The 27,500-nt window shown below is 37.1% G+C and overlaps 5 protein-coding genes across 12 annotated transcripts in view; 4 read left to right on the top strand and 1 right to left on the bottom strand.

Moving 5' to 3' along the window:
• LOC111472161 (zinc finger CCHC domain-containing protein 7-like) overlaps positions 1-5,362 on the top strand; it is a 6,169-nt gene extending 807 nt beyond the window's left edge. Inside the window, exons 2-11 of one of the 3 annotated variants that reach the window (XM_023117826.1) lie at positions 26-196; positions 288-443; positions 957-1,118; positions 1,215-1,331; positions 1,944-2,051; positions 2,690-2,848; positions 3,477-3,584; positions 3,722-3,829; positions 3,956-4,570; positions 5,038-5,362. In XM_023117826.1, the coding sequence (XP_022973594.1) occupies positions 26-196; positions 288-443; positions 957-1,118; positions 1,215-1,331; positions 1,944-2,051; positions 2,690-2,848; positions 3,477-3,584; positions 3,722-3,829; positions 3,956-4,468 (1,602 nt within the window). In that variant the 3' untranslated portion in view covers positions 4,469-4,570; positions 5,038-5,362. Of the gene's footprint in view, positions 1-25; positions 197-287; positions 444-956; positions 1,119-1,214; positions 1,332-1,943; positions 2,052-2,689; positions 2,849-3,467; positions 3,585-3,721; positions 3,830-3,955; positions 4,643-5,037 lie in introns of those variants that run through there. The other 2 variants (XM_023117812.1, XM_023117821.1) reach the window with 2 other exon arrangements.
• A 485-nt stretch (positions 5,363-5,847) lies between these two features.
• LOC111499478 (serine/threonine-protein kinase TOUSLED-like) lies at positions 5,848-14,713 on the top strand. 2 transcript variants are annotated; one of them, XM_023151043.1, is made up of 17 exons: positions 5,848-5,998; positions 6,334-6,817; positions 7,573-7,662; positions 7,966-8,172; positions 9,273-9,323; positions 9,608-9,715; positions 9,942-9,986; positions 10,695-10,807; positions 11,146-11,212; positions 11,573-11,639; positions 11,978-12,075; positions 12,191-12,370; positions 12,531-12,741; positions 12,880-13,144; positions 13,333-13,387; positions 13,833-13,994; positions 14,166-14,713. In XM_023151043.1, exons 2-17 carry the CDS (start codon positions 6,587-6,589, stop codon positions 14,259-14,261), a joined length of 2,046 nt encoding a protein of 681 aa, XP_023006811.1. In that variant the 5' UTR covers positions 5,848-5,998; positions 6,334-6,586; the 3' UTR covers positions 14,262-14,713. The 2 variants fall into 2 exon arrangements, with proteins under 2 accessions (XP_023006811.1, XP_023006818.1); XM_023151050.1 differs by lacking the exon at positions 5,848-5,998 and adding an exon at positions 6,024-6,145.
• Positions 14,714-15,777: 1,064 nt separating this feature from the next.
• LOC111468112 (beta-glucosidase BoGH3B-like) lies at positions 15,778-20,128 on the top strand. The gene is made up of 10 exons (XM_023113193.1): positions 15,778-15,882; positions 16,086-16,339; positions 16,524-16,728; positions 16,986-17,076; positions 18,080-18,225; positions 18,304-18,547; positions 18,630-18,734; positions 18,877-19,059; positions 19,154-19,358; positions 19,468-20,128. Exons 2-10 carry the CDS (start codon positions 16,117-16,119, stop codon positions 19,950-19,952), a joined length of 1,887 nt encoding a protein of 628 aa, XP_022968961.1. The 5' UTR covers positions 15,778-15,882; positions 16,086-16,116; the 3' UTR covers positions 19,953-20,128.
• A 502-nt stretch (positions 20,129-20,630) lies between these two features.
• LOC111499091 (pollen receptor-like kinase 1) lies at positions 20,631-23,622 on the top strand. Its single transcript, XM_023150556.1, has 3 exons — positions 20,631-21,576; positions 21,742-22,347; positions 22,696-23,622. Exons 1-3 carry the CDS (start codon positions 20,898-20,900, stop codon positions 23,364-23,366), a joined length of 1,956 nt encoding a protein of 651 aa, XP_023006324.1. The 5' UTR covers positions 20,631-20,897; the 3' UTR covers positions 23,367-23,622.
• Positions 22,136-27,500, bottom strand: part of LOC111499102 — an 8,167-nt gene continuing 2,802 nt past the window's right edge. The window contains exons 5-11 of one of the 5 annotated variants that reach the window (XR_002720901.1): positions 26,602-26,693; positions 26,075-26,418; positions 25,093-25,156; positions 24,530-24,592; positions 24,156-24,296; positions 22,385-22,451; positions 22,136-22,276 (exon numbers count right to left, since the gene is read on the bottom strand). Coding sequence is in view for 4 of the 5 variants with exons in the window: in XM_023150566.1 (XP_023006334.1) it covers positions 24,105-24,296; positions 24,530-24,592; positions 25,093-25,156; positions 26,075-26,418; positions 26,602-26,693 (755 nt within the window). In the remaining variant the exon portion in view is untranslated. Of the gene's footprint in view, positions 22,452-22,815; positions 23,101-23,797; positions 24,297-24,529; positions 24,593-25,092; positions 25,157-26,074; positions 26,419-26,601; positions 26,694-27,500 lie in introns of those variants that run through there. The other 4 variants (XM_023150586.1, XM_023150576.1, XM_023150597.1 and 1 more) reach the window with 4 other exon arrangements.

Raw genomic sequence — 27,500 nt, 5'->3', positions numbered from 1 at the left:
GTCTTGCTGCTTCCTTTGATTTTAGGTGGTTGTCACAGAAGGAGAGAAAATCGATACAATTCCATTGATAGATCAAGTTGATTCGGAGGAACCAAAAATTACTGAAATCGAGACAACTCCATTGATAGATCAAGTTGATTCGGAGGAACCAAACATTACTGACACAACTAATAATAACGTGTTTAGGAAACTTCTTGTGAGTCCCTTTAACTTCTCTGAATTACCGTTAAGGAAAACTGATGTTTGTGGAGGCTTAGTTTTGTATCTCTTACATATTATTCTCCCAGCGTGGACCAAGATACTTTGACCCTCCAGATAGTTGGGGAGCGTGCTATAATTGTGGTGAGGAAGGTCATAATGCTGTCAGTTGCACATCAGCTAAACGGAAGAAACCATGCTTTGTCTGTGGAAGTCTGGAGCACAATGCAAGGAGTTGCTTAAAGGTCAGGAAGATACACAATCTATCTGCATCTTACTTCCCTCTGTTCTTCTTTTCTTACACCTGTCCTAGATGCTTCAAACTTTTCATTTGGTGGGTGGGGGTGGGGGGTGTTGTGGAGGGGTGTTCCTCAAACAGTCTGGCGCTTGAAGTGCAAGAATTCTCTTATATGGAGATGTGTTGTTCTCAATGTGGTATCCTTATATCCATGCATACCTTTTTTTTTTTTTTTTTTAATGAAAATTAGAAATTATACTCTTTATCTAATATCTTTGTTGCTGAGGTAAATTCTTTTTACATTTTTAATGTCTCCATAGTCCTCTGGTCTGAAATCCATATTCCTCATTCTGAGGCTAGAATATGTTTATTGGCTTTCTTATGATCAATCTTTATCCAGTTTATTCACAATCAACCCGAGTGTCTCACAGTTTTGTAATATTTTCTTCTTCTATGTTCTCCTGTTTCTTGCTCATTCCGATTTCATTAAAATTAAAAACCTACTCCTTACTATTCCCAGGCACGAGACTGCTATATTTGCAACAAAGTTGGGCATCGTGCAAAAGACTGTCCAGAGAAGCATTTGAAGGTTTCTTCAAGCTCAAAAATATGTTTAAAATGTGGAGATCCTGGGCATGATATGTTTTCTTGCCAAAGTAGTTATCCAGATGATGATCTCAAGGTCCTAATATAGTGTACTTTTTTGGTTCTTTTCCAGAGTTATTTTGCATGCTGTATCATTTTTCTAAACGTGTCTTGTAAAACTTTTTTTTTCCAGAACATACAATGCTACATTTGTAAGAAATTAGGCCACTTATGTTGTGTGAATTCCACCAGCGACACTTCAGTAGACATTTCCTGCTATAAATGTGGACAGGCTGGACATACTGGTCTGGTAAGTCCTCTATGTTCATATGTCCTATCTGACTGTACGATGTTCACATGATACTCGTATCACCTTTCATTTTCCATTTAAGACGTTCTCTTGTTTTGTTTGCGTATTACTTTTGTGTTTTATATATATATATATATATATAAAAGTTTGTCTTGCTTTTATATGCAATTGCCCACTTGTTTTGCTCTCACGCTGGCTGGCAGTAATAATCAGCAAATTTGGCGGCAGTTCTGGATTTTTCTGATTTTTGAGCATTGACAAATTTCTAGATTGCTGGACTTATGTATGACTGTATTTTCTTGCGCAAGTCAAATTATTGGGATTAATGAGTTGCTAATGTATGCTTGTAATTAAAGAGTTCATTGTTTAGTGAGTCAACATGTGAGAAAGTAGGAGAGGGGGCCAATATTGGCAGGGTCTATAGTGTTGCTTTCACTTATTATTGTTGTATGTCTCAGTACATGCGAGCAAAGAATATTTAAATACAGGAACTTGTAATCACTCGAACCTTGTTGACAAGAGAGCTCATTCCTTTTAAATTAAGGTCCTTGCTTCTAAGTTTATTGCACATGGTTGATTAATCTTTTGGGCTGTGTGTATGTGAATCTACAGGCATGCTCGAGATTACGTGGGGAAGCCTCTGCTGCTGTATCAGCCAGCTCATGCTATAGATGTGGTGAAGAAGGGCATTTTGCCCGTGAGTGTACAAGTTCCGCCAAGGTAGATAAAAAAGCTTACATATTGGCTTATATTTTTCAACAAATAATAAGGAGAAAATATTTATTTTGATAGCCATTTGGTTTTTGGTTATGATTATTAATCTTATAAATAATACGTGCACTTGTGAGGTTTTTTGTTTTGTTGTCTATGTTTTATATATGTTTTCAAAAACCAAGCCTAAGCTTTGAAAACTTAAAAAAGTTGTTTCACAAACTTATTTTTGTTTTGGAATTTGACTAAGAATTTTAAGGATTTCTTAAGGAAGATGAAACCCCCTTATAGAGAAATGGTGATAAAACAAGCACAATTTTTAAAAATAAAAAACCAAGGACTAAGGCCTTGTTTGACAACCATTTAGCTTTTGGTTTTTGGCATTTGAAAATTGAGCTTATAAATACTATTCCCATTTATCGGATTTGTTGATTTTTAAGAATCCAGACAATGTTTGAAAACTTAACATAATAGTTTTCAAAAAATTGTATTTTTGTAGTATTTGGATAAGAAAAGTAAGAAAGATTAAATCCATTGTAGAGAAATGATAAGATAATAAGCACAATTTTAAAAGTCCAGAGGCAAAAATAAATGTTTTTATAAACAGTGTCTATACTGAATTTATATACTTCATGGACCTTGCTCAGGGTGGCAAGAAGAATCGTGAGGAAGCCTCTGGTGCTGCATCACCTAGCCCATGCTATAGATGTGGTGAAGAAGGGCATTTTGCCCGTGAATGCATTAGTTCCGCCAAGGTAGACAAAAAAGCAGGGCCTTTTGTCCGTGAATGCACAATTTCTGCCAAGGTAGATAAAAAAAGCTTACATATCGGTTTTTGTTTTTTGGTTTTTGGTTTATGATAATTTAGCTTATGAATAGTACTTTATGAGGTTTTTTGTTTTGTTGTCTAACTTTTTACTTATGTTATAAAAAACCAAGCCTAAGTTTTTAAAACTAAAAAAAACAGTTTTAAAAACTTATTTTTTGGAATGTGACTAAGAATTCAAATAATTTCTTAAGAAAGATAAAACCCCCTTATAGAGAAATGATGTAAAATAAGCACAATTTTCAAAAACCAAAAACAAAAGTCCCATTCACAACAATTTAGTTCATGGTTTTTTGTATTTGAAACTTGAGCCTATAAATACTATTTCCATTTATGGGTTTGGTTGTTTACTTTTTATGTGTTTTAAAAAATCAAGTCAACTTTTAAAAACGTAATACAAAAGTTTTCAAAAACTTTGTTAGAATTTGAAAACTTAAAACAGTAGTTTAAAGAACTCTTGAAGCCTTAATACTACAGTAACAAAGATGAAATCCATTGTAGAGAAATGATAAGAAAACAAGCACAATTTTAAAAAATCAGAAATAATAAACTAAATGATTATTGAACAGTTCCATATACTGAATTTATACTTTATGGAGCTTGCTCAGGGCGGCAAGAAGAATCGGGAGGATGCCTCTGGTGCTGCATCACCCAACCCATGCTATAGATGTGGTGAAGATGGGCATTTTTCCCGTGAGTGCCCAAGTTCCACCAAGGTAGATAAAAAAAACCCTATACATCGGCCTGTTTTATTAGGGAAAAGTTATGAGGAGAGCATGTTCAGTTTGATGCATTTACTTATATTTCCTGTCAACATGTGATTTTAAACTTGTACTTTATGGAACTTGCTCAGGGTAGCAAGAGGAATATTGAAGTAGCTTCTGGCGCTGAGTCAACTAACTCATGCTATAGATGTGGTGGAGAAGGGCATTTTGCCCGAGAGTGCACAAGTTCCACCAAGGTAGATAAAAGATCCTACATTTTGGCATGTTTTATCAGATGAAAATTAGGAGTTCTTTTTATTATGCATACTTATATATCTTGTGAGAATGTGATTCTAACATTTTATTTCATGGAGCATTCACAGGGTTGCAAGAAGAAACGTGATTTATCGAACCCTAAATCGAGGTCAAAAACAGAAATGTACCATATGGGGTCAAAATCTGCACCTCATAATCTTGCAAAGGCTCATAGCAAGAAGAAAAAGATAAACTATGAAGAAAAATACACTAACCTGCCTAGGAAGTCAGGACAAAAGGGTCGCTGGATGATGGAGGATCCGGGTTCTCGCAACTTCTTCAATGGCACATCCATGAATAATAACTGGAATTCTCCCGTTACACCATCTCGGTGGGATCATGGTTATTATACGGAATACCCTGGTCAATATGCAAGCCCTCAATTTTCTGGTCGCTATGCAAGCCCTCCTCGATCTTCCGGTTACTATGCAAGTCCTCAATCTCTCACAAGGGAGCGCACATTACATCCAGGGACTCCAATGTCATTCCAATCCAGTATAGCGCCTCAGAACGGATTCTCGGCATCTAGATTTGGGGGCTTTAGCAATGAAGGAAGAAGGAAAAGCTATGGATGGTGGTAGAAAGTCTTATTTGATTAGAGTGATTGGTAGCTGTGGGAAAGATATACTGCTCAAAGATTTGTTATTTTGTCTAGTGATTTCATCGCATAATATAAGATAATTGTAAGTTATTTCTTCATTCGTGATAGTACCAGATTACACTTATTGAGTTTAGTTGATGACATGATTCCTACTGCTCTTGGCCTGCAGGTTTCTTCATTTGCAGTTTTATAATTTTAAACATCTATCAATTTCTCTGAATCATATTCCTTGATTTTTCTTTCGTGTGAACAGTTCGACTACGTTGTCGGGTTTGTGTTGTTTAGCGATGAATTATGCTGGTTATGGTTACACCTCTCTATGCATGTTGATTCAGCATGCGAGTATTATTATCAGAAAAGTTCCAATATCTTAGGTGGAAATGAAAATGACTTCTTACTTCAGATATTACCATATTGGCAGAGGTTCTATCAGGCTAACGATAGTTTTCAAATGATTCAAATTCCAAATTTCTAGTCTACAGATTTTCACTGGGATTCAATTTCTGTATTGAGCTTGATTCTCACATTGTCATTTCTTCTTCATTGCAGATGTCTTGGACGGTGACATCGTGACATCGAACACGAGCGACATGGAGCAGGCTCAACACTCTTCTGCATTGTTGTTGTACATTGCTATGAAAATCTGAAAGGCAAATAGCTTCTGCTCTGTTATTACTTGGCGTTCCCATGGCTCTTCTTCTGTTTCTTGTAGATGATTGAACTTGAGCTACATCCTAGATGTCAATAGTTTATTTTAGTTAGTGTGAATTCCAGTAATTTAAAGTACTAGTTTGTGTAATGTACAATTTCTGAATTCTCCAAGGAAAGTTACAAATTTGATTTTTTATTTTTTTTTTATACTAGAAGAAACCAAGCATTAAGTAACTCAAAGTTCCAAATCTGATCAAGAACAAAAAACTAACAATATAGAAGTCAGGTGGATTTATTTTCAGTTGAAATGTGTATGAACTGACAGATACCACAAATGATCAATCTTTGATTTATTGAAGGGTTAGATTATAATATGGTAAATTTTTGAAAAATTATAATATGTTCGATTTTTCTTAAATATTTCAAAACCTCGTTACTTTAAAAATTTTAAAAATTTAGACGAGAATGACTAAGATACTCATTTGAATTAAGATACAAATAACTAAATTTATATTTATTATGAATAATATGGTAACTAATTTATTAGTCAACTAGGTGCAAAATGGAACAAATATGTTATATTTTATTATCATCATGTTTGATTTTAATAAAGAATCCTGTTTCTTTTAGATTTATATTTGGTTGATGCTTTGGTGGTAAGCATTTTATAGTGTGGTTGTTTGCTTCCTTTCTTTTGTGAATTGAACTTTATTGGAAGAGGTCAATTGTTTAGGCCACATGAGAATTGCCTTCTCTAACTCATCCATCTAAACAAAAAGTGTTCATTTCTTCATTAGGGTTTTTGATTGTTTGGGGCATTTCACACAAGCATTGCAATTTGCAAAGATGAAGTCTAAAGGTTAAATCCTCTGTTCTTATCAACTCTTCGTTTTCCCTCTTTCTCTCTCTCTCTCTTTTCTCTCTCCTCCATGGTCTTGGAGTCATATATGCTGTTGATTATATTCCTTCATACAAAACCTTGCTTGTGACTCTCTTAAGCATTCAAGTTAGTTGTATCACCATAGATTTGTTTTTGCTGATCTTATTGCTTCCCTTCATTGGTTTCTATCCTAATTGTGAAAACCCTAATTTCCTTTTCACTTTTTCTGTCTCAATTTTGTTCTTACTCAGTTGGGTTTTGTACTGGGACGACTTTTTGAACTTGTTCTCGATTTCTTTGATTGGTTGTTGCAGTTTGTCTATGCACCCAGTTCCACAAGAGCTTCATTTTCTACACAGCATGATTATGGCTGTAAGGGTGTTCTTTCGTAAGTAAAGGGTAGCACATAGATTGTATTTGCATGCAATGGAGCCCTGCATTACAGAAGGATTTACATCAAATTCTAATTGAGTCAATTCGGGAACGAACATGATTACGTATTTTGTTGAATGGTTCTGAATACGCTGTTTTTTCATTATAAATTGCTCCTGCATTGTCGTTTACGCAATGTCGGACGATATGCTGCTTCATTTCTCCTCCAATTCATCCAACCAATCGGACCAATCTTTGCCGGCCAAAATGGCCAAGCTCGAAGCTCGTATGGTCGGTAAGACTTCGTCCACCCAGCCGCCTGCTCAGTCGCAGTCAACCAGGACCTCCTCCGTCTCACATGCTGTGAAATTTGTCGCCTCTGAAAATTTGATCGAGCCAACCACTTCGAGTGATTCAGATGATGGCGTAAGTTCCGTTTAATATTCTATGTGAATGTTGAATTCATTCCGCTTCTTTTCTGTATTTTGAGAATTGAGTTTTTGTTACTGATCAAACACTCCGCCGTTCTAATTCTTCCTTTTGGAACTGACTGGAGTTTTGCTTGAATGCACAAACCCACTAATAGAATGATGATATTTCCCCTATTACTTTTGTGTGCATGATCTTTGTTCTTCTTGCGATGCTCTGTTTTTGAAAGGTTGACGTTGATAATTTTGGGTAAATTAAGAGAGATTCATTTTAGTCTTAGAATATCTTTTCTGTATTCATTTTAGCTTGTAATGGAGTAATAATTTTAAGAACTTCGTTGAGGAGTTCAGGAACTGTAGATACATTTCTCTTAGTTCTCAATAATAAAAACTTATTGTGAAGGAGTTTATTATGAGTAACAAACTATAAATAATGGAAGCCACTACACAATGGAATAATATGCGTATTGCCTGTTGAAAGACTCGTTATCATTTGAAAGTTTAATTAATGGTGAGGTGTAAGTTCCATTACAAAATCGTTCAATTTTTTTTCCTTTTGAAAGACTCTTCATGTTTACTTATTGCCCGTTAGTCTCATTTTTCGGACACTTTCCTTCTTTTAGGTGGAGTATGCCTTATTCTCAGTCATATTTTTTATTATCTAATTTCTTTGCATTTTTACCTGTGGGAAATTGAACTCTGAAAGATAATCTATTCTGAGTTTGATGATATTTTATTTTCTATGTATGCTAGACTGGGGATGGCTTCCTCATCCAAGCCAACACTAGGAAGCGCCAGAAACTTCAAGAGGCCAATGACTCATCCCTTCCTGAGCGTGTTGAGGTCGTTCTTATTATTTTGGTTATGGTTTGGAATAAATTTTGCTATTGTTTGAATAAGATAGACCATCTGTAAACCCTAATTTCATTATAGAATATTAATTGGCTATCGAGATTTTATATTCCCATTACTGCATCAAAGCTCGCTGTCTTCTTTCTTGAGCACTTAACTGAGTTTGATTTGCCTTCTCCTTGTTACTTTTGTTTTAATCATTTTTTGCCACTTGTCATCATGATATTTTCTCTCTTTGGAACTTTTTTTTTTCTTTTTTTTAACAATATTACAACTCTTTAAAAACCCATTCAGGCAGTGGAAGATGGAAAGCAAAGCGTGGTGGATTCCATAGAGACCAAAAAGAATGTGGATGTAAATAGGAAAAAACAAGGTAGAGGAAGGGGACAATCACTCTCGAGTAGAGGTCGTGGGTCAAGAGTTAATGATCAGATGAAATCACAAATTTCTCTCTCCACAATTCTACCTACAAATGGTCAACTTGACAGTTTATACCTTAAGGTAAGGCCCGTCTAATAAATTAGTTAATTCTGTAGTGTTGTCTATGCTTTAATTGAACAATTTGATGCTGTTTAATTTTTCATGATGGATTGACCATTTGATTAAAGTTACTTATTTGGTTGAAATCCTCATTTCTGTAAGACTCCTCATCTTTGGACATCTTGTTTGTTTGTTTATTTTATTTATCAATGAAAGTTTGTTTCTTATCAAAAGAAAAGAGAGAAGGAAAGAAAAGGAGGTCTTGAAATTCTTTTCTTCGGTACACTTTGTATAATTTTGGTGGAGACTCTCATTCAGGTTTTGGTAGCTGACAATGTTTGTGAAACTGCGGTCCTGCTTTTCCACAAGTTTTTAGTTGTCATCTGTAGTAATCGAATGGGTCACTAATTGGATGGATGCTTGTACTGCAATCTAGCAGTCTACTAGGCGGTAGTGTAGCAGGAATTGGAAGGGGAAAATGCGACTCAGGTAGGCGATGAAGAAGTCATGGGTGTTATGTTGAAGGGGGTGAAGGGGAGCATTTAGCCTACATTTTTCAAAGACTCTTACTCTTGCCAAAATTGAAATGACCTTCTCAACAACATACAGTATTCAGGACTTGTTGCAGCAAGAACGATACGGTTTTTTAGATGATTTTAGTGATGGTAGTGGAGATAATATGTTTCATCTTTTCATGCTAAATCTGTCAAGTCAACTTGTGATTCCTTGTCCTTCATTACCCATTCAAGATTGCATGGGTTGGAAAAGGAGTTTGGATCCTTGTTGATGAGATGTTTGCTTTTCCTTTATTCATTGGGAAGGGTCTAGATCAATAAAGTTTTTTTCCAATATGGCATAGTTTAGGTATATATTGGGTTGGTTTAAGGTAAACTAAAAAGCCAACTTAATAACATTCTTACTAATGAATTGACTGCCTGCAACTGGAAAAACCAACCTAAATTGATCAATATTTTCCACTTTTAAAAGAAATTGGCATATTACAACGAGTTCTGGAAAGTATGAAATCCTCAATTAGCAGCTACAAGATTTTTTAGGCAAGGAGTGCCACAAGACTTAGCATGAACCATTGGTTTATTAATAATCAATCTCTGGTTTTGCAGGATGGGATGAGTAAAGAGCAGCTTCGCATTGATAATCGCTCTCCAATGGAGGTATGATTTCGTTATATGTTTATGTAAAAATCCTATGGAGTTGGTGTCTAAACGAGTGCAAAAAAGTATTTATATGACTATGAAATTGGGTGATTTGGAACCTTTGAGAAAAAGATTACACGTGCTTTCTCAACTTAAGAGTTTGTTGACTTGTGAAGTGTTGTTTTGTTTCTGATGAATTTTATTCCAGTTTGTTGAATGGAAAAGGTTTTGTGTGAAATGTCTTGCCTCGGTGCCACTAAATTTTGACATCTCAAATCTAGTTTCTTGTTTGTATTAAATAGGAAGAGTTGGTATCTTTACGGGCAAAAGTCGCTTCATTGGAGGAGGATTTGCAAAAATCACGTCAGGAGTCTTCAGAATATCAAAATCATTTCCATGAATTAGAAAAGGTACAAGATCATGCCCAAGATAGTAAAAAACCCATTTCCACAGGATATATTTTCCTTGTGGACTTTGGAATGGTGGTATACTAAACCTTTTTATTTTTATTTTTTCTATTTTTGGAGTATTCTAAACTATTTTCATCGATTAGTTTGTTCCTTCGCTATACATTTTTGAAATTCTCTCTCTTCTGTTTATTAATATTCTCTTCACTCTGTGACATGATTTATGCAGGAATTGAAGGAGATCAAAGAGTACGAACATCAAATGAAACCTAAGGTTTATTTTTCTCAAGGAATCAATCTTTTTTCTGCCTGAGAAAAAATTCATAAAAATCTAACTGTGTCTTAAATCCAGTTTAGGAAGCTAAAAAGTCCACAAGAACGCTCTCCAATTGACCTTTATCTCAGAAAGACACTAACTGAATTTCCTTAGCCAAAGCATTCCATCTAGGAGCTAGGAGTAGGACATGAATCTCTAAGACTTCATCAACATCCATCTTTTCCTGGGGCTTTTCTAATACCTAGAAGTTCCTGAACTACATTTGGCCAATATCTTTCTGGAAGATGACTTCGTAACTACCGTTGGCCACTTTATGACCTCTGCCACTACTAACTTCATCCCACTCCGTTGTCACAGCCACTGCTTGTCTCTCTTGTCCAATTTATATATGGCCTACAACCTTTTCTTACTTTATGGTTGCCATTTTCTTGTCATCAAGGTTTGTTTACTCAATTACTCCATAGGGAGGTTATTAACCATGAAACTTAGCTGATTGATTCTTGATGATGTTATCAAGAAATTTCTTATTGTTCTCCTTTTGATATTTATGAAGAGATAAATAGAATATGCTTTCATTTCAAACCTTTCTTGTCCTTGTGTTGTAGACTTAAAATGCCATCATCAAGAATTTTCTAATTCCTTGTAGACATAGTTTTGCCGTTAACTATTGCATCCTTCTTGTTGTGGGTTTTATTGAAATTACAGAGAACAAAAGTGCTATCTGATTTGCTGATATCTGTTTCAAAGGCTGAGAGACAGGAAGCAAGGATGAAAGTCCGACAAGACTCCTTGAGACTTGGCAATGTGGGTGTAATCAGGTTAGTTTTTTCATAATCTAATTGTAATAGGTCAAAGTCACATTATAATTTGACCTTGCTCGGTCAGGGACAATGTAATATGCGAGCAAAAGAAGAGATGGGTATACCAAATCAGGATCTAAATGCTCTCATCTTCACCCTTCTTCATCACTTATGTTACAGTTCCTGCCCTCTAGACAGGGCATGCTAATGGACGAGATTTGTGACACAAAAGCTGTGAATTTGGAATTCTTACTAAAATTTTGACTATTCCGGGCTTTGGATTTGAATTTGTCAGTCAAATTCATGTCTTCTTGCTTGTAAGGAAATAACTGATTGCATTCTTGTATGGATGTTAGAGCTGGGACAGTTATATCTGAAACATGGGAGGATGGACAAGCACTGAAAGATCTAAATGCTCATCTTGTAAGTCATCTTTATACTTTTGTCATAACTATATTCGAAGCGAATTTGTTTTTTTTTTTTTCAAATATCCTATTAGGTTATTGTTCTTTATTATTAGCAAACTATGGAGCAGGTATATCTTACTTCTTTTGATCTTTGTTATGGATAAAATATTCTCATGAGAAAAGAAAATAGGTTGGACATATGATAGGCATAATATTTGGTGAATAGTACCTCCTTACTATCAGGTCAATAATGTTTCTCTCACGCATTAGTTTGTATATTTTTTGCCTTTTAGTTTTCTCAACGTGGAAATTATTCTTATGATAAGTTGTACATTTATTTCATTTGTTCATTGCAAATAACTTTCCTATTTTTCAGAAACAATTACTAGAAACCAAGGAAGCAATTGAACGTCAACGCAAATTCTTGAAGAAAAGACAGTCGGGTAAGTTCCTTCAAAGTCTCTCTTCCCACCCATATTTCAAGGAGAAAACAATTCAATAATGTTTGCACTAAGAATTTATGGATTTCATCTATACGTGCGCTGCATCAAAGCTCAATGGCTATTCCGAACATTCTCAAGTTTTAAATGCTACATTTTTGTTTTGATATTTAAGAAACCTCTTTTTCTCTCACCTTCATGTCCTGTTGTATTCTGACATCAAGCTTCGAAAATGCTATCTTGCGATAAGGTTTTTAAAAATTTAAGATATGAATATATGCTAGCTGTCTATTTTTTTAAAGTTCAGCCATCTAGAAGTGACTGTTCCTTCTAATTTAAAGACAAAGGTGATGGGACCGACACTGAATCAGGAGCCCAAGAAGAGGACAGTTTCATTCAGGATGAGATCTACAAATCCCGTCTGGCAAGCATCAAGCGTGTTAGTTCCTTTGTCGTGTTGTGTTGTTTCTTTAGTTATTAAAACATTTGTGTTTTTACACTTCAAATTTACATAGGTGACATCTCTATCTTATCATTATTTATTTTCTGTGTAGGAAGAAGAAACTATTCTACGTGAAAGGGACCGCTATGAAATTGATAAGGGAAGGCTCATACGTGAAATGAAGCGAATACGAGATGAGGAGGGTTCCCGTTTCAACAATTTTCAGATTTTAAATTACAGATTTGCCCTTTTAAACCTTCTTGGGAAAGGAGGATTCAGTGAGGTTTACAAGGTCAGAGTTTTGTACTGGATCATTATTTCTTGACATTCTCTCAAAAAACTTGTCTGAGTTAAATTGCTAGGAAAAAAACACAAGACCATCTTTGCCTACATTTGGAAACTGTAAAGATACACCTTTTTGCAGTGATTTTGAAGTACAAAATTTCCAGCAGGCTTATGACTTGGTTGAGCATAGATATGTTGCATGTAAGCTGCATGGACTGAATGCTCAGTGGAGTGAAGAGAAGAAGCAAAGTTATATAAGGCATGCAATTAGGGAGTACAATATCCACAAAACATTGGTGCACAGTCATATTGTACGGCTCTGGGACATTTTCGAGATTGATCAAAATACATTCTGTACAGTCTTGGAATATTGTAGTGGTACATTTCTATTCTCCCTTATGAATCTGAAGTGCTTTTCATTACACTATATATTTTTCCTTTTTATCTTCATATGGAAAAATCATGAATCTTTGCCTTTCATCTTGCATTATCTGTTGGACATTTTTTTGCCTCTAGGGAAGGATCTTGATGCTGTCCTGAAGTCAACACCAGTATTGCCCGAGAAAGAAGCCAGGATTATCATAGTTCAGATATTTCATGGCCTTGTTTACTTGAACAAAAGGGCACAAAAAATCATCCATTATGACCTAAAACCTGGTAACGTTCTATTTGATGAACTAGGCGTCGCAAAAGTGACAGATTTTGGTCTAAGTAAAATAGTTGAGGATGATGTTGGATCTCAGGGTATGGAACTCACATCTCAGGGTGCTGGAACATATTGGTAAATGTCTAACTTTTCTGCACACTTTTTGGCTTTTGATATGTTTTAAAATTTATTATCCGTTTTTAAGTAATGAACTAATGGTTTTTCTTTTGGATTTTATATCGTTTCTTTAACGTTTGTACAGTTAATTCGTCTTAATGCCCTAGTGCATATTGTCCGTTAACAACTTCTTTTGGCATTTGTAGGTATTTACCTCCCGAATGCTTTGAGCTCAGCAAGACACCTTTAATATCATCTAAGGTTTGTTGTTTTATAGTTTATTTTCTCTGTCCCACTCTTGTTTAGGTTATTCTATTGTCGTGCTCGTGCTCATTCCTCTTCCTATCTAGTTGGACATATGTCAAATTTGAGTTATCCTGAATGAAACCAAAAGACTCACAAAAGGGGGTGAGGGATAAGATGATTATGCCCCAAATTCACCCTCCATGCTTTTGAATAATTCTCTAGCTGGCTTGAATTCAGAAGGGTTTGCAGTTTCAAAAGAACCTAATTAAAGAGCTCCACCCAGAAGCTTAATAGGCCAACTCCATCATTTTAAACTCGCAGTTTCTCTCTAGCCAAGTCACCCAAATATAGCTGTAAAATGTAGTTTGAGAGTGCTAAGCTTCATTGTGATTTGCGAAGTTAGCATGCACGTTCTTCTTAAGTTTTGAGTCTTCTATGACCTGCCACCTTCTGAAACCAGGTTGATGTCTGGTCAGCGGGAGTACTCCTATATCAAATGCTCTTTGGCAGACGTCCATTTGGGCATGATCAGACCCAAGAAAGAATACTTCGTGAAGACACAATTATAAAAGCTCGTAAAGTCGATTTTCCTACTCGACCAGCTGTCTCAAACGAAGCGAAGGTGAGCAGGGGTCTTGTTTGCATTTGCTCAATTCCCTTAACATGCATTTTCTTCACGATATACCATGACCATCCTTGTTGAAAAGTCCATGCTTCCTACCATATTTTTTTCCTATGTTATAACATCGAAACTTGTAGCAGTCAAACAAAGGTGTTATATGATGTCGTGCAGGATTTTATACGACGTTGTTTGACGTATAGCCAAGCAGAGAGACCTGATGTTTTAACGATAGCTCAAGATCCATACCTAACATATTCAAAGAAGTAAGTATGGTTCTTGGAGATCCACATTACAGGAATTAACAAGTTATATCTTTTTCAACAGCAAGCCAGGAAAGCATAGGTAACTCATGGAGACTGTAAACACAGCAAAGGGCCGGTATGCCATTAATGGTTGATCAGAGAGGGGTCCTTTTGAGTGATATAAACTTGAGTGACTTGAATTCTCCTGTCCTATCTCCAATCCAAATAATTGGAGGCTTGGCGAAGTCTGTAGTTTGGAAAGTGGCCCTTTGGGTTTAAGGGCAGGGTGACCTACAATCCATGTGGTGGTGTGTGTTCAGTGTTGTGAGAATGGGCTAGATAGATAGATAGATAGATGCCCCTAAAATGGGGGGAAGTTTTGCTTTTCTTTTGTTTGCCTTTCGGAAAATGATTGATTTTGATGTATTAAATATTTTCTTTAGCTCACATGGCTGGCATGGCATTGCATTTCTACCATGGTTTCGTTTCATTCATGTACGTACGTACGTGCATACAACAAGCATATGAAAATCTCCTGAAATGAAAAATGTCACTTATTTATGTATTTATTATATATAGTATTTAATAAAGAAATGTTACCACGACTACCATAGCATAAAAATAAAAATAAAAATAAAATGGGTTTTCCCAATGGAAAATGACATTCCATTGCTATTCACAGCTTGTCGGCCACGCAGGTTGTGTCTCCCAACGGCTATCAATTTTAAATGCCTTGGCCATAAAACAACAATAATACTACATGAAGGAGACCTATTTTTCATATTTATGTATATTTTTCTATTTTTCCATATATACATTAATAATAATAATAATAATTTTATATTTTTTATATGATATTCCACGTGGCTAGATGTGATTTGTGAATAGAGTATGCACCGTTTAGAGACAATTGGCAAAGTTATGCGTGCCACTTTTCTGCATTCACCAATCCCCAATGCATTTCTTACGTTCTCAAATTTTTGTTTTTTCTTAAATATTCATTTGCTTTCTAATTTCGAACAATTTTACATTCCCAATTTTGAGTTATCATAATCCAAGTTTATATTGTCCATATAATTTATTTTTAGTAGTACGTGCCGCCCGCTCCCGAGCTGAAATATGTTCAGCTTTTTTGTTCACTTTATCAATTTACTTTTTATAAATCTTCTATGCACGTGGATCCATCAACAACGTTTATAATTCAATTTTGTTTAGATCATCTATATGTGACCACAGATATTTAACTCGTCATTTTGATCGAACACATGTCTAATCAATTACGTTAGGCTACATACATACAGCTCAAGGTGAGCTATCCAAATTTATAACTTACTAACCCTACTTAAAGTTAAACCTTCCCTATTTATAGAAAAACAAATTATTAAATTGCTTCATCTCATAATTAAATTTTGATTTTGGAGTACTCATAAAGAAAATCTCTTTTCATTAAATAAAAAAGAAAAGAAAAAAAAACGCAGTTTTCTTTGAAGTTTGAATTAATAATGGATAAGAAGATGAATAAAATAATACTAAAAGCTTAGTATATAAATGTCCATGAACTCCATCTTCGTCTACGTAGATTCCCATTTCTCTCTGTCAGAACCATTCTGCCATTTCTTTCACTTAGGCTGTGCTGCTCTCATTTTGTAAGAATCATTTTCTTCTTTTTTTTTCTTCTTTTATTCTTCATCAAATGCTCTGTGGCTCTGCATTTGCTTACACCCTGTTTTTACGTGCTTGAATTGCCAATTAGTAGTGTGTTCGATTGATTTTGCTGCTGCTGTTGTTGTTTTTGGGCAAGATTTTGTGATTGTTCTTGTAACTCTATAATGCTCTGTTTAATCATCAGATATTAAGCAGCTTGAGTTTCATAGCCCGAAATGACGCGGTTCTTAAAACCCTTTGTGGGGTTTTGGCTGCTGCTGTGCTGCCTGGCCGTTCTTACAGATGCAACTTACCTGAAGTACCAAGACCCTAAACAGCCGTTGGGTGCTAGAATCAAAGATCTTATGGATCGGATGACTTTGGAAGAGAAAATTGGGCAGATGGTTCAGATTGAACGGAAAATTGCAACTCCGGACGTCATGAAGAACTACTTCATTGGTATTATCGCATTCTGCACTCTAGAATTGATTCCCCTATTTGGCTGAACTAGATTGTGTGTGCTTAATGTCTACTTAGAATTGATTCCGCTGTTTGGCTGAACTAGATTGTGTGTGATTAATGTTTACTTTCTCAGTAAGGATTATTGTAATGGATGGATGTGTATTATACTGTATTTGGACAGGGAGTGTACTGAGCGGTGGAGGCAGTGCACCGGCGGAGAAAGCGACGGCGGAAACTTGGGTCAATATGGTGAATGAGATCCAAAAGGGCTCTCTATCCACCCGTCTTAAGATCCCTATGATTTATGGGATCGATGCCATTCATGGTCACAATAATGCGTACAATGCCACTATCTTTCCTCATAATGTTGGTCTTGGAGTTACCAGGCAAGTAAAGTAGTCTAGAAGCAGAGCATTCCCTAAGTCTTTTGTGTGTATATGATTTGATAATCTTGTATTATGCTAATGGAAGTTTGAGGTTTGATAAGGATAATCTCTTGATTTTTTGAATTGATACACCAGATTAGCAAGAAAAATCCTTGAACACGTTTCTTGACTTTAAATTGTAGCCCAAAATTTTGTTCGGAGGATTGGAGACGCTTATTTATGATGTGGTTTGCTTATGACTTAACTTTTCACATCAGGGACCCGGAACTTCTTAGGAGGATAGGAGAGGCCACAGCGCTTGAAGTGAGAGCAACTGGAATTCCTTACGTTTTTGCTCCATGTATTGCGGTAACATTTTAAATCATTTTCATGTGTTGAGGATGGTTGGGGGAGGAGTCCACTGGCTAATTAAAGAGTTGGTCATGGGTTTATAAGTAAGAAATACATCTCCAATAGTATGAGGTCTTTTGAGAAAACCAAAAGCGAAGCTATGAGAGCTTATGTTCAAAGTGGACAATATCATACCATTGTGGAGAGTTGTGATTCCTAACATGGTGTCAAACAAATGGTGTACTTTGTTGGAGAGCTCCAGAGAAAAAGGAGTCGAACTTTGACTAAGAGGAGGTTGTTTGAGGACTCCATAGGTTTTAGGGAGACTCTATGGTGTATTTTGTTCGAGGGGAGGATTGTTGAGGATTGTTGGGAGAGGAGTCCCACTAGCTAACTAAGGGGTTGGTCATGAGTTTATAAGTAAGAGAATACATCTCCATTGGTATGAGGCCTTTTGGATAAACCAAAAGCAAAGCTACGAGAGCTTATGCTCAAAGTGGACAATATCATATCATTGTGGAAAGTCGTGGTTCCTAGCATGGTGTTAGAGCTATGACCTTAACTTAGCCATTTCAATAGAATTCTCAAGTGTCGAACAAAAAAGTTATGAGTCTCGAAAGTGTAGTCAAAAGTGACTCAATCGAACAAATGGTGTACTTTGTTCAAGGCTCTAGAGAAAAGGAGTCGAGTCTTGAAGGGGAGACTGTTTGAGGACTCCATGGACTTTAGGGTAGGCTCTATGGTGTACTTTGTTCGAGGGGAAGATTGTTGAGGATTGTTGGGAAAGGAGCCTCACCGGCTAATTAAGAGGTTGATCATGGGTTTATAAAAAATACATCTCCATTGGTACGAGGTTTTTTGGGAAAATCAAAAGCAAAGTCATGAGAGCTTATGCTCAAAGTGAACAATATTAGTGGAGAGCCGTTGGTTCCTAACAAGGAGAAGATGAAATATGCTTACAATTTCTTCCCTAAGTGTACTTTAGTTATAGATTTTTACTTACGGTTTTCGGGCTATGCAGGTGTGCAGAGATCCTCGATGGGGTCGGTGTTACGAGAGCTATAGTGAAGATCATAAAATTGTTCAACAAATGACTGAGATCATACCTGGATTGCAAGGAGCAATTCCTGCTAATTCAAGAAAAGGGATTCCTTTTGTTGGGGGAAAGTAAGATCCCTTTTCACCGGAATTTATTTGAATATATTGCATTTACCACTTTTATATTTTGAACTTATTTCGCTTCAGACAAAAAGTTGCGGCCTGTGCTAAGCACTTCCTTGGAGATGGTGGCACAACCAGAGGCATCGATGAAAATAACACTGTGATTGACTATAATGGATTGCTTAGCATTCACATGCCTGCATATTATAACTCGGTTAACAAGGGAGTTGCAACAGTAATGGTCTCTTACTCGAGCTGGAACGGAGTGAGAATGCACGCCAATCGTGACCTTGTCACTGGCTTACTCAAGAACAAGCTCAAGTTCAAGGTATAGAAAGAAATTAACTAACAAGTGATATTCTTATATTGTAGAAGCTCAGAAAGAATGTTCTTTTGTTGGTTGTCTGTAGGGTTTTGTCATATCTGATTGGCAAGGAATTGACAGGATCACCTCTCCTCCTCATTCTAATTATTCATATTCAGTTCAAGCTGGAGTTAGTGCTGGAATTGACATGGTAAGTCAATTGTCCGCTTTGATTTGTAACATGTAACACGACCATCATACATTTCCTATGACTATGGAAGAAATATGGTTTTAATTACGTTCGATGTGCTTCGATCTGGACCCTTGTGATTATGTTCTTAATGGTGATGCAGGTCATGGTTCCAGAAAACTACACAGAGTTCATTTACGAACTCACTCGTCAGGTGAAAAACAATATCATACCAATGAGCAGGATCGATGATGCTGTTGAGAGAATATTAAGAATCAAATTTCTTATGGGTCTGTTCGAGAATCCGTTGGCGGACTACAGCTTAGTCAACCAACTCGGGAGCAAGGTTTGGCACTTGTTTTGTTGGAGTTAGTTGGAAAATGATATACCTGAAGTGTTTAGGCTTTGATGAACTGAACTAAAATGTTGGCCTTCAACAGGAACATAGAAAATTGGCTAGGGAGGCCGTAAGAAAATCACTTGTGTTGTTGAAGAACGGCCCCTCTGTCGATAAGCCAATGATTCCACTTCCTAAAAAAGCTGCGAAGTTATTGGTTGCAGGGACTCACGCCGACAACTTAGGCTACCAATGCGGAGGCTGGACGATCACATGGCAGGGTCAGAGCGGCAATGATCTTACTGCTGGTATGCTTTCACTGTTATTTCCGGATAAGATAGAAACCAAAAAGATAATTCTTGACATGGAATTGATCTCAATACTACGTCCATATAAACAAAGTTCATCTGTGAACAGGTACCACCATCCTCAATGCTGTGAAGAACACGGTCGATCCTGCGACTCAGGTAGTGTACAACGCCAATCCAGATGCGAGCTTTGTCAAGTCAAATGAGTTCTCGTTTGCCATTGTTGTTGTCGGGGAGCCTCCGTATGCTGAAACGTCTGGCGACAGCTTGAATCTCACCATCTCTGAACCTGGTCCTAACACCATAAGAAATGTGTGCGGCAATGTCAAATGTGTCGTTGTTGTCGTCTCAGGTCGCCCTGTTGTGATGCAGCCTTATGTTGGAATAGCCAATGCCCTTGTGGCTGCTTGGCTTCCAGGAACAGAAGGCCAAGGTGTAGCTGACCTTCTCTTTGGTGACTATGGATTCACTGGGAAGCTTGCTCGTACTTGGTTCAAGACTGTTGATCAACTCCCAATGAACGTGGGTGATTCACATTATGATCCACTCTTTCCATTTGGATTTGGTTTGACAACTAAACCAAACAAGTACTAGAAAAAAACAGCATCTTAGAGAACTTGAAGGAGGATATATTTCATCTTCTTGTTACCTATACCTACCTTTCATTTGAAGGATGTGATGAGGATATATTTACTAGGCCCCTCTTAGTCTTGTTTTAGAGGCATTTGTAACTCTTTTCTATTAATCTTAATCTCCTCCCATTCTTATAATTCTTGTTATAATATTACCAACACATCAGTTAAAACAAAAATAACAACTAATATATTAAATGTAATAGTCTACCGCTAATAGATATTGTCTGCTTTTATCCGTTACTTATTGCCTCAACCTCATGATTTTTAAATGCGTCTATCAAAAAAAGGTTTCTCCAAACAATGTCTAATCTTACAATCTACCCATTTTGGAACCCAACGTCCTCGTTGGCACAGTGGCTGATGTTTCGATACCATTTTGTTAGAGAAATCTCTTCAAAATCGTGAGGTTGAGAAGATATGTAACGGGCCAAAGTGAACACTATCTGCCAGTGGTAGATTGTAACGTTAAAATTGTAATTGAGCCTAAAAAAGAAAAAGTAAATAAAACATAACAAAAAAGGGACTATTTTTTTTTTGGGTGAAGACATGCGTAGTTGTAAAAAGAAAAAAAAAGGGAAATTGAAGAAAAATGTGGGAAAGAAAAGACTTGGTCAACTTTGAAGCCACCCATTTTGTTGTGTCGCACAAAATGTTCTCGTAGCCTTTCTTTCTGTCTCTCCAATTCTGAATCCTATTCTTAGCTCTGTTTTTTGCCCCTCCGTCCGTACATCCTCTGTTTTCCTCTTTCTTCAATGCCATCAAAGTTCCCTCTTTCCCTTCACCCCTTCTTCAGCCCCATCACACCCACACAAGCACCTTCTCCTTTAATTGCCTAACCACCGCGGTCTTAATTAAAAGGGCGCGCACGCCGCCGCCGCGTGCATTACCATAAAATTTCAGAACTATGGCAAGCCCATCTCCACCGCCGGCCACCTCCACCACCTTCACCATCCTTCTCATTTTGATTTCCTTTGAGGTCTTTTCATCGAAGGCTGCTTCTACAGATGCAGAAGCGCTTCTCAAGTTCAAAGGGTCTCTCGAAATGAGCAATGATGTGTTGGGAAATTGGGCCGCCGGGTCCTCCCCTTGCACCGGCGACAAGGCGAACTGGGTCGGAATTCTTTGCGAGAAGGGGAATGTCTGGGGATTGAAGCTGGAAAACATGGGGCTCAAGGGTCACATTGACGTTGAGTCTCTGGAAGGGGTGCCCCAATTAAGGTCAATCAGTCTTATGAAGAATGACTTCGATGGGTCTCTGCCGGACGTCAAGAGACTCGGGGCATTGAAATCTCTGTATTTGTCAGGAAACCACTTCTCAGGGGACATTCCTGGGGATAAATTTTCAAGCATGTTGTCTTTGAAGAAAGTTCATTTGGCTCAGAACCATCTGGAGGGGCAGATTCCTTGGTCCTTGGCTGAGTTGCCTCGATTGTTGGAGCTCAGGCTTGAAGGGAACCACTTTTCTGGCCAAATTCCTAATTTTGCGCAGAAGACATTGAAGGTCTTTAATGTCTCCGGCAATGAACAACTTCGTGGCTCAATCCCACGAGCTTTCAGCAACTTCGATCCATCCTCCTTTACAGGTCACAACAATAATCTTCATATATTTCTTGCCCATAACTTTCAGATTCCATTTGATATCATATCATAAAACTGCCTATAAATGCTTCCTTTTGATGGGGATAGCTCAAGAAAATTTGAAGTTTTGGACTTGTATAATAAGCTAATTCTCCCATTCCCATATGCAGGCCTTCACTGTTTATGTGGAAAACCACTTGATAACCCATGCACCACTTCAAAAATGCCATCAATTGCGAGCATCATAATGGTTTCAATAGCTGTGACAGCGGCTCTACTTGCCATCGGAGCCGGAATAGTCATCCTTAGCCGTCGAAACCAATCGTCTTCTAATGAAGAGAATCCAGCCCACAGCAAATCTCCAAATGCTAGTGCGTCAAGTCCAGCAATCGGGTCGAGGTCACCCGATCGAGGCTCCAGTCATGGAAGCGGAGCGGGTAAACGGGCAGCCGAGAGTGCTAAGTTGTCATTTGTAAGAGATGATACAGAGAGGTTTGATTTATCAGACTTGCTTAAAGCCAATGCAGAAATCCTAGGAAGTGGATGCTTTGGATCTTCCTACAAAGCAGCCTTGACCAATGGACCTGTGATGGTTGTGAAGAGATTCAAGCAAATGAACAATGTGGACAGAGAGGAATTCCAAGAACATATGAGGAGAATTGGAAGGTTGAAACACCCCAACTTACTTCCTCTCGTCGCCTACTACTACAAAAAGGAAGAAAAACTTCTCATTACAAACTATGTTGAGAAGGGTAGCTTGGCTGTTCAACTTCACGGTATATTTATCCTTAATATTGTAACCTACCAACTTACACTTTGAATTTTGTGATAACTTAACATGATTGATATCGAACAATAAGTTCTTTAGTCAGGTTCGTTCCTGTAAGGCACAAGTGAAAGAAGAGTGTTAAAAATGTGCATAATAATCCATCAACTTAAACTTTTATATGATATTAGAGAAGAAGATTATATGTTCCAACTTTTATGAAGTCCACCAAGGAAAGGTTAGTGATAAATATATCATATCATATCATATTAGTTTAGACTTTTGAGTTGTACCGATCTAATATTTACCTGTGCTTCACAACTTGGCTGAATTGGATTCTCTTCTCCATCCCTTTTAGGGCACCAAGCCGTGGGACAACCAGCCATTGATTGGCCTTCAAGGTTGAAGATCATCAAGGGCGTTGCAAAGGGTCTTCGTTATCTCTATGCTGAACTTCCGAGTCTTATAACCCCACACGGCCATCTCAAGTCCTCAAATGTCCTTCTCAAGGCCAATTTTGAGCCCCTTCTTTCAGACTATGGCTTGATCCCGGTTGTGAACCAAGAACACGCCCAAGAGCAAATGGTGGCTTACAAATCTCCCGAGTACACTCAACTAGGTCGCATCACAAAAAAGACAGACGTGTGGAGCTTTGGGATGTTGATCTTTGAGATTCTAACTGGGAAATTCCCAGCCAACTTTCTGCATCAGAGCAAGAGTGGCGGCGATGAGGAAAATTTGGCAAGTTGGGTCAAATCTATTCCTGAAAAAGAATGGATCGGCCAAGTGCTTGATAAGGACATGGGGCCAACCAAGAACAGTGATGGTGAGATTACGAAGCTACTGAAGATTGCAATAGCATGTTGCGAGAGCGACTTCGAGAAGAGAATGGATTTGCGAGAGGTTGTGGAGAAGATCGAGGAGTTGAAAGAAAAAGATGGGGATGAAGATTTCTATTCATCATACGCAAGTGAAGCTGATATTAGATCTTCAAGAGGGTTATCTGACGAACTCAATTTCGCCATATGAGCTGGTGCTCGAGTTAAAAAGCCTATAAAGCAACAGTGAGGCCTAAATGGGAAGACTTATATGGCATGCTAATTCTAACTGAAAGAGGAGAGGTTGAAGATGAAGATATAAAATGGAGACAGGGCTTTCCGATGAATAGAATAGGTTCTGAAGGTAGAACGGCAAATTAATGTGTGTTTGCTTTGGCTCCACAATAGGGAAGTTGGGATGCATGATTGATAATTCTCTCCTGGGTGAAAATCTCTAAATTCTTGGGTACTGGGAATCTCAAATTGATTGTTACTATTTTTTCTAAAGAAAAATCTATTTCTAGAAAGCAGTGAAGTAAGCAGACATGCGATTAGATTACACACTAGCATAGGCATAGACTTGTACCACTAAAACAACTTCGCTAAACAATCAGGTTGTGCTCTCCAATTGGGAATTGGATATGAAGTAAATAAGACAGTAAGTGTACTTAATCATATACCTGGAAACAAAATTCAAATATAGCTCATATGGGTAAAGATGAGGTTCGAATCTCTAGGCGTGAGTTGAACCAAACAAAAACTCACCTCCAACCTTATGCATATGCAAACACCTAAACTGATGTGTGCTAAAACTCACCTCTGAACAAATATTTTTCTTGACACAATTCAATCACTAAATTAATAATGGTAGAAAATTTGGTAATAATAACACCATCAATCAAATGACGGGTTAGTCCATGCAGCCTTCATGGGAAAAAGGGAAAAGAAATTAGTCATTTAATATGAAGCAATTTTGTGGATCAAATTCTGTATAACCTACATCAACGAGACTGAGGCCATCAGGAGGCGCAGGAGGTGCAGTGGCACGTCGACATGTGGCATCCATCAGCTTTAGTAACGCATCCTCTCCAGCACCAGCAGCTGCCTCTCTAATTGCTGTCGCAACAAGCACCCGCACCATCTGCAAGGTCATGATTAGATTCCTTTATAATTGGTAGTATTCAACCGAAGACCATAATTAGTGCCATCAAAATATGAAGGAGCCTTATGGTTGTATAACATTGCTATAACTGGGGGGAAATTCCAATGCTTACGCTTAAGTTTGAGCAGTTGGTGAAAAGGTTGGATCTAAATAGGCCAATTTTACGTTCAGTACAATACAACCATTAGCATAATTAACCCTGGAGATGTTACCTTCCTCAAGAAGCGATTAGCAACCAGCTCAACACACATAACACTTCTTCCTACGCCTTGGTCCTGTCAATACAACACTACCACTTAGATCTCTAAATTCGGAATAGGGTTATTCAAGAGCACGTCACTGGTTTTGTTGGAATATTAAGACATGGATAAACAAATAAATATACAAGTCTGTATGATCAGAAAGGAACAGAATTTGTCTAAGGTTATCCAAATTAAGATACTGACAGAAGAGAACGCAACCCTTGTCAATAAAATTTTAATTTGCATTGAATCGAGCTCATGCTTGGACTCGTTTGCTTTGAAATAATTTTCCACAGATTCTATGTCTCCTCGACTGACACTCACTTTCCCACAAATTCATCTTCAGTTCTCTATGTTCTCAACCAGTGGAAAACACAAGGCAAAAAACAAGTTTCTTCCTTTTTTAAGTGTAAGTGAGCATAGAATAATGTTCTACAGTTACAAATCCACAAAGAGATTTCAAGAAGGGGATGAAGGAAAAAGATAATCAAAGAAAAGGAGGTCGAGAGCATGAAGGGACCACAAGTGGATACCAAGCATGGTAATCTAGCTTCCATTGCTCGGGCATGGTATACAAAACACTCCGTAGGTGGACCTCTGAAAAGGAGGAAAGTCACCATTAGTACATGTCAAAAAGATCCGAACCTCATCCTATCATTGATAAGAAAACATTTGGGAAAAGGAAAGCTACAAGCAAGCATATTAATCTCACGTTGACACAAACAAAAAGTTCTCGATTGACAAATTGTATTACTAACTTTGTTTAGTCGATCTGCAGACTAGCTATCCTGATCATATCTACACGCACATTCATCTCATGATAACATAAACAAAAAATTCTCAACTGATAAACTATATAACTAAGAGCCGGTTTGGGAGGATTTCTAGGTGCTTAAAGAAGTGTTTTAAGCACTAGGAAAGACACTCCAAACAGCCCTTAACTTTGCTAAGTCAATCTTCAAACTATCCATCCTGATCATATCTAAAATCAAATCTTCTTCTTTTTATTATTTTTTTTTTTTTCCTCTCTCAAAAGAACTTGATGGGATGAGAAGTACAAAAGGGGAAACAGAAGTACCACGAAGGACCTAGAAAAACTGTTCAAGGAAGAGTCAATTATATTAGGTAGGTAATTGAACTTGGGTTCGACTGCTTACAAATTTAACATTGTCCATCTCTCCTCCCTTCCTTATTTTTATGAGAGAACAAACCATGTTCCTTTTTATCCACAGATCCCACAAAAGAGCATATAGACTGGATTCATCCATTTCATATTCCTATAAATAGCTTCTAAAAGAATTCAAATGAGTGACTAACGGAATAAGAAGGAAAATGTAGATAGGCTTTATGAGCAGAATAAGAAGGAAAGTGACAATAGCCTTTATGAGCAGAAAGTTTTGGGGAAAAAAAAAAAAAAGAACAATGATAATCAAACTTGACGCTAGAACAACTAAAAAAAAAGAGGAAAAAGAAGAGGAAAAAAAACCAATAATTTATTCAATTCATGATTCTCACTCGTTTCTAGATGCTTTGGTGTCACGTGCAAACATCTTGTATGACAATAACTTTCCTTCTAGTTTCCTTAGTAGTTGGTTAACCCTCATTATACTAAATGTTTGAGGCTTATTAGCTGATGCAGGCTCCTCATCATCCTGACTGAGGATCAAATTATTCAGGATCTCATCCTTGCATTCACCATGTAAAACTTCTATTTTATCACGATATTCCTCTTCTCTACTGTTTTCTACATCTTCCAAAATTGCAAAATTTGGCTCCATGTTCTCTCCGTCTTTCAGAGGAAAAATATACAGATATCGCCTCCATTTAGCAGAGAAGTTTGGATGGAACATACGAGACACCTACAGCAGAAAGTGATATGAGAAGTTACATATCTGAAAGATCGAGACAAGAAAAATAGAAAGATAAGTTAAACCACTCAGTTCTGCAACAATATTAAAGCTAGACACTGGAGCATCACGTTCATTCCAATGACACATTTTCATAAAAAATAAAAAATAAATAAAACAAATCCTTAATATTACCTGAGAAACGGATAAGACTCTGAGTTTTCCCGGTGCTGCATTATTGATGGAACCTTCAATGTCTTGAGGTTTAACATCTGTGCGCCAAGTATCTACAAGTGATTGGAGTTTAGTCAGATATTGCATCTCTAAAATGGAACATTAACAATTAAGTGAGTGAAGTCAGAAAGAGAATCGTTTTCCTTTCCAATGGAAATTTGAAACCAATGAAGGAAAGAAATTGCTACAACTCTTTCATTGAAGAAACATAGCTTCCCTCATTTCATTGAAGAAACATAGCTTCCCTCATTTCATTGAAGAGATGAAATTACAAAAGAACAAAAAATGTGCCCAGAGGAATTAAAAAAACATTTCCATTGGATAATGAGAGATGAAAGCCTATAATCATGGAAATGAGAGGAGAATTTACACTAAGAGAGAGCAAGGTAAGTAAGGTGTTTGAAAAATGAATCAAAATTAGTAACTTTGTCCTCGAATATCCGGCGATTATGCTCCAACCAAAATAACTCAAATACTTCATCTATTAATTGTGTTTTTCTAAACAATTTCACATGTATAAATTTATGTTAAAGAACTCAATCCAAAGGAAGCATGGTTCCGCTTGAATTATATTATTGGTATTGTGATGCTCAAGTATTTTTGATGCCTAGCTTGAATTCTATTATCGTTGTTGAGATCCAGATTGGAAATAATTGAAACAAAAACTTCAATCTTCTTCACCAACTTTCCTTTCATATAGCATCAGATATGGAACTCTGCAAATGGTAAAAAGAAATGCACTCCCAAGTCTCATGGCAGATGAGTTAATAACCGGTGATGGGTATCTTGGTCAAGTCTTCTAAGCTGTATGCAGATGAGTTAATAACACAGTATGGCCGTTTTTTTTTTTTTTTTTTTTT

This window comes from Cucurbita maxima, unplaced genomic scaffold (assembly GCF_002738345.1).
Source record: "Cucurbita maxima cultivar Rimu unplaced genomic scaffold, Cmax_1.0 Cma_Scf00002, whole genome shotgun sequence".
Classification (NCBI taxonomy): domain Eukaryota; kingdom Viridiplantae; phylum Streptophyta; class Magnoliopsida; order Cucurbitales; family Cucurbitaceae; genus Cucurbita; species Cucurbita maxima.
Note: the sequence above shows the minus strand (reverse complement) of the source record. Positions and strands in the feature narration are given on the sequence as shown.

Coding starts and splice junctions, on each gene's coding strand:
- LOC111499478 (XM_023151043.1), top strand. CDS start 6,587: ATGTCGGACGATATGCTGCTTCATTTCTCCTCCAATTCATCCAACCAA. Junction 9,987..10,694: donor AACATCAAATGAAACCTAAG/GTTTATTTTTCT, acceptor TTGAAATTACAG/AGAACAAAAGTGCTATCTGA. Junction 11,213..11,572: donor AAGATCTAAATGCTCATCTT/GTAAGTCATCTT, acceptor CCTATTTTTCAG/AAACAATTACTAGAAACCAA.
- LOC111468112 (XM_023113193.1), top strand. CDS start 16,117: ATGACGCGGTTCTTAAAACCCTTTGTGGGGTTTTGGCTGCTGCTGTGC. Junction 16,729..16,985: donor GTTGGTCTTGGAGTTACCAG/GCAAGTAAAGTA, acceptor TTTTCACATCAG/GGACCCGGAACTTCTTAGGA. Junction 19,359..19,467: donor CGGCAATGATCTTACTGCTG/GTATGCTTTCAC, acceptor ATCTGTGAACAG/GTACCACCATCCTCAATGCT.
- LOC111499091 (XM_023150556.1), top strand. CDS start 20,898: ATGGCAAGCCCATCTCCACCGCCGGCCACCTCCACCACCTTCACCATC. Junction 21,577..21,741: donor CGATCCATCCTCCTTTACAG/GTCACAACAATA, acceptor TCCCATATGCAG/GCCTTCACTGTTTATGTGGA. Junction 22,348..22,695: donor CTTGGCTGTTCAACTTCACG/GTATATTTATCC, acceptor CATCCCTTTTAG/GGCACCAAGCCGTGGGACAA.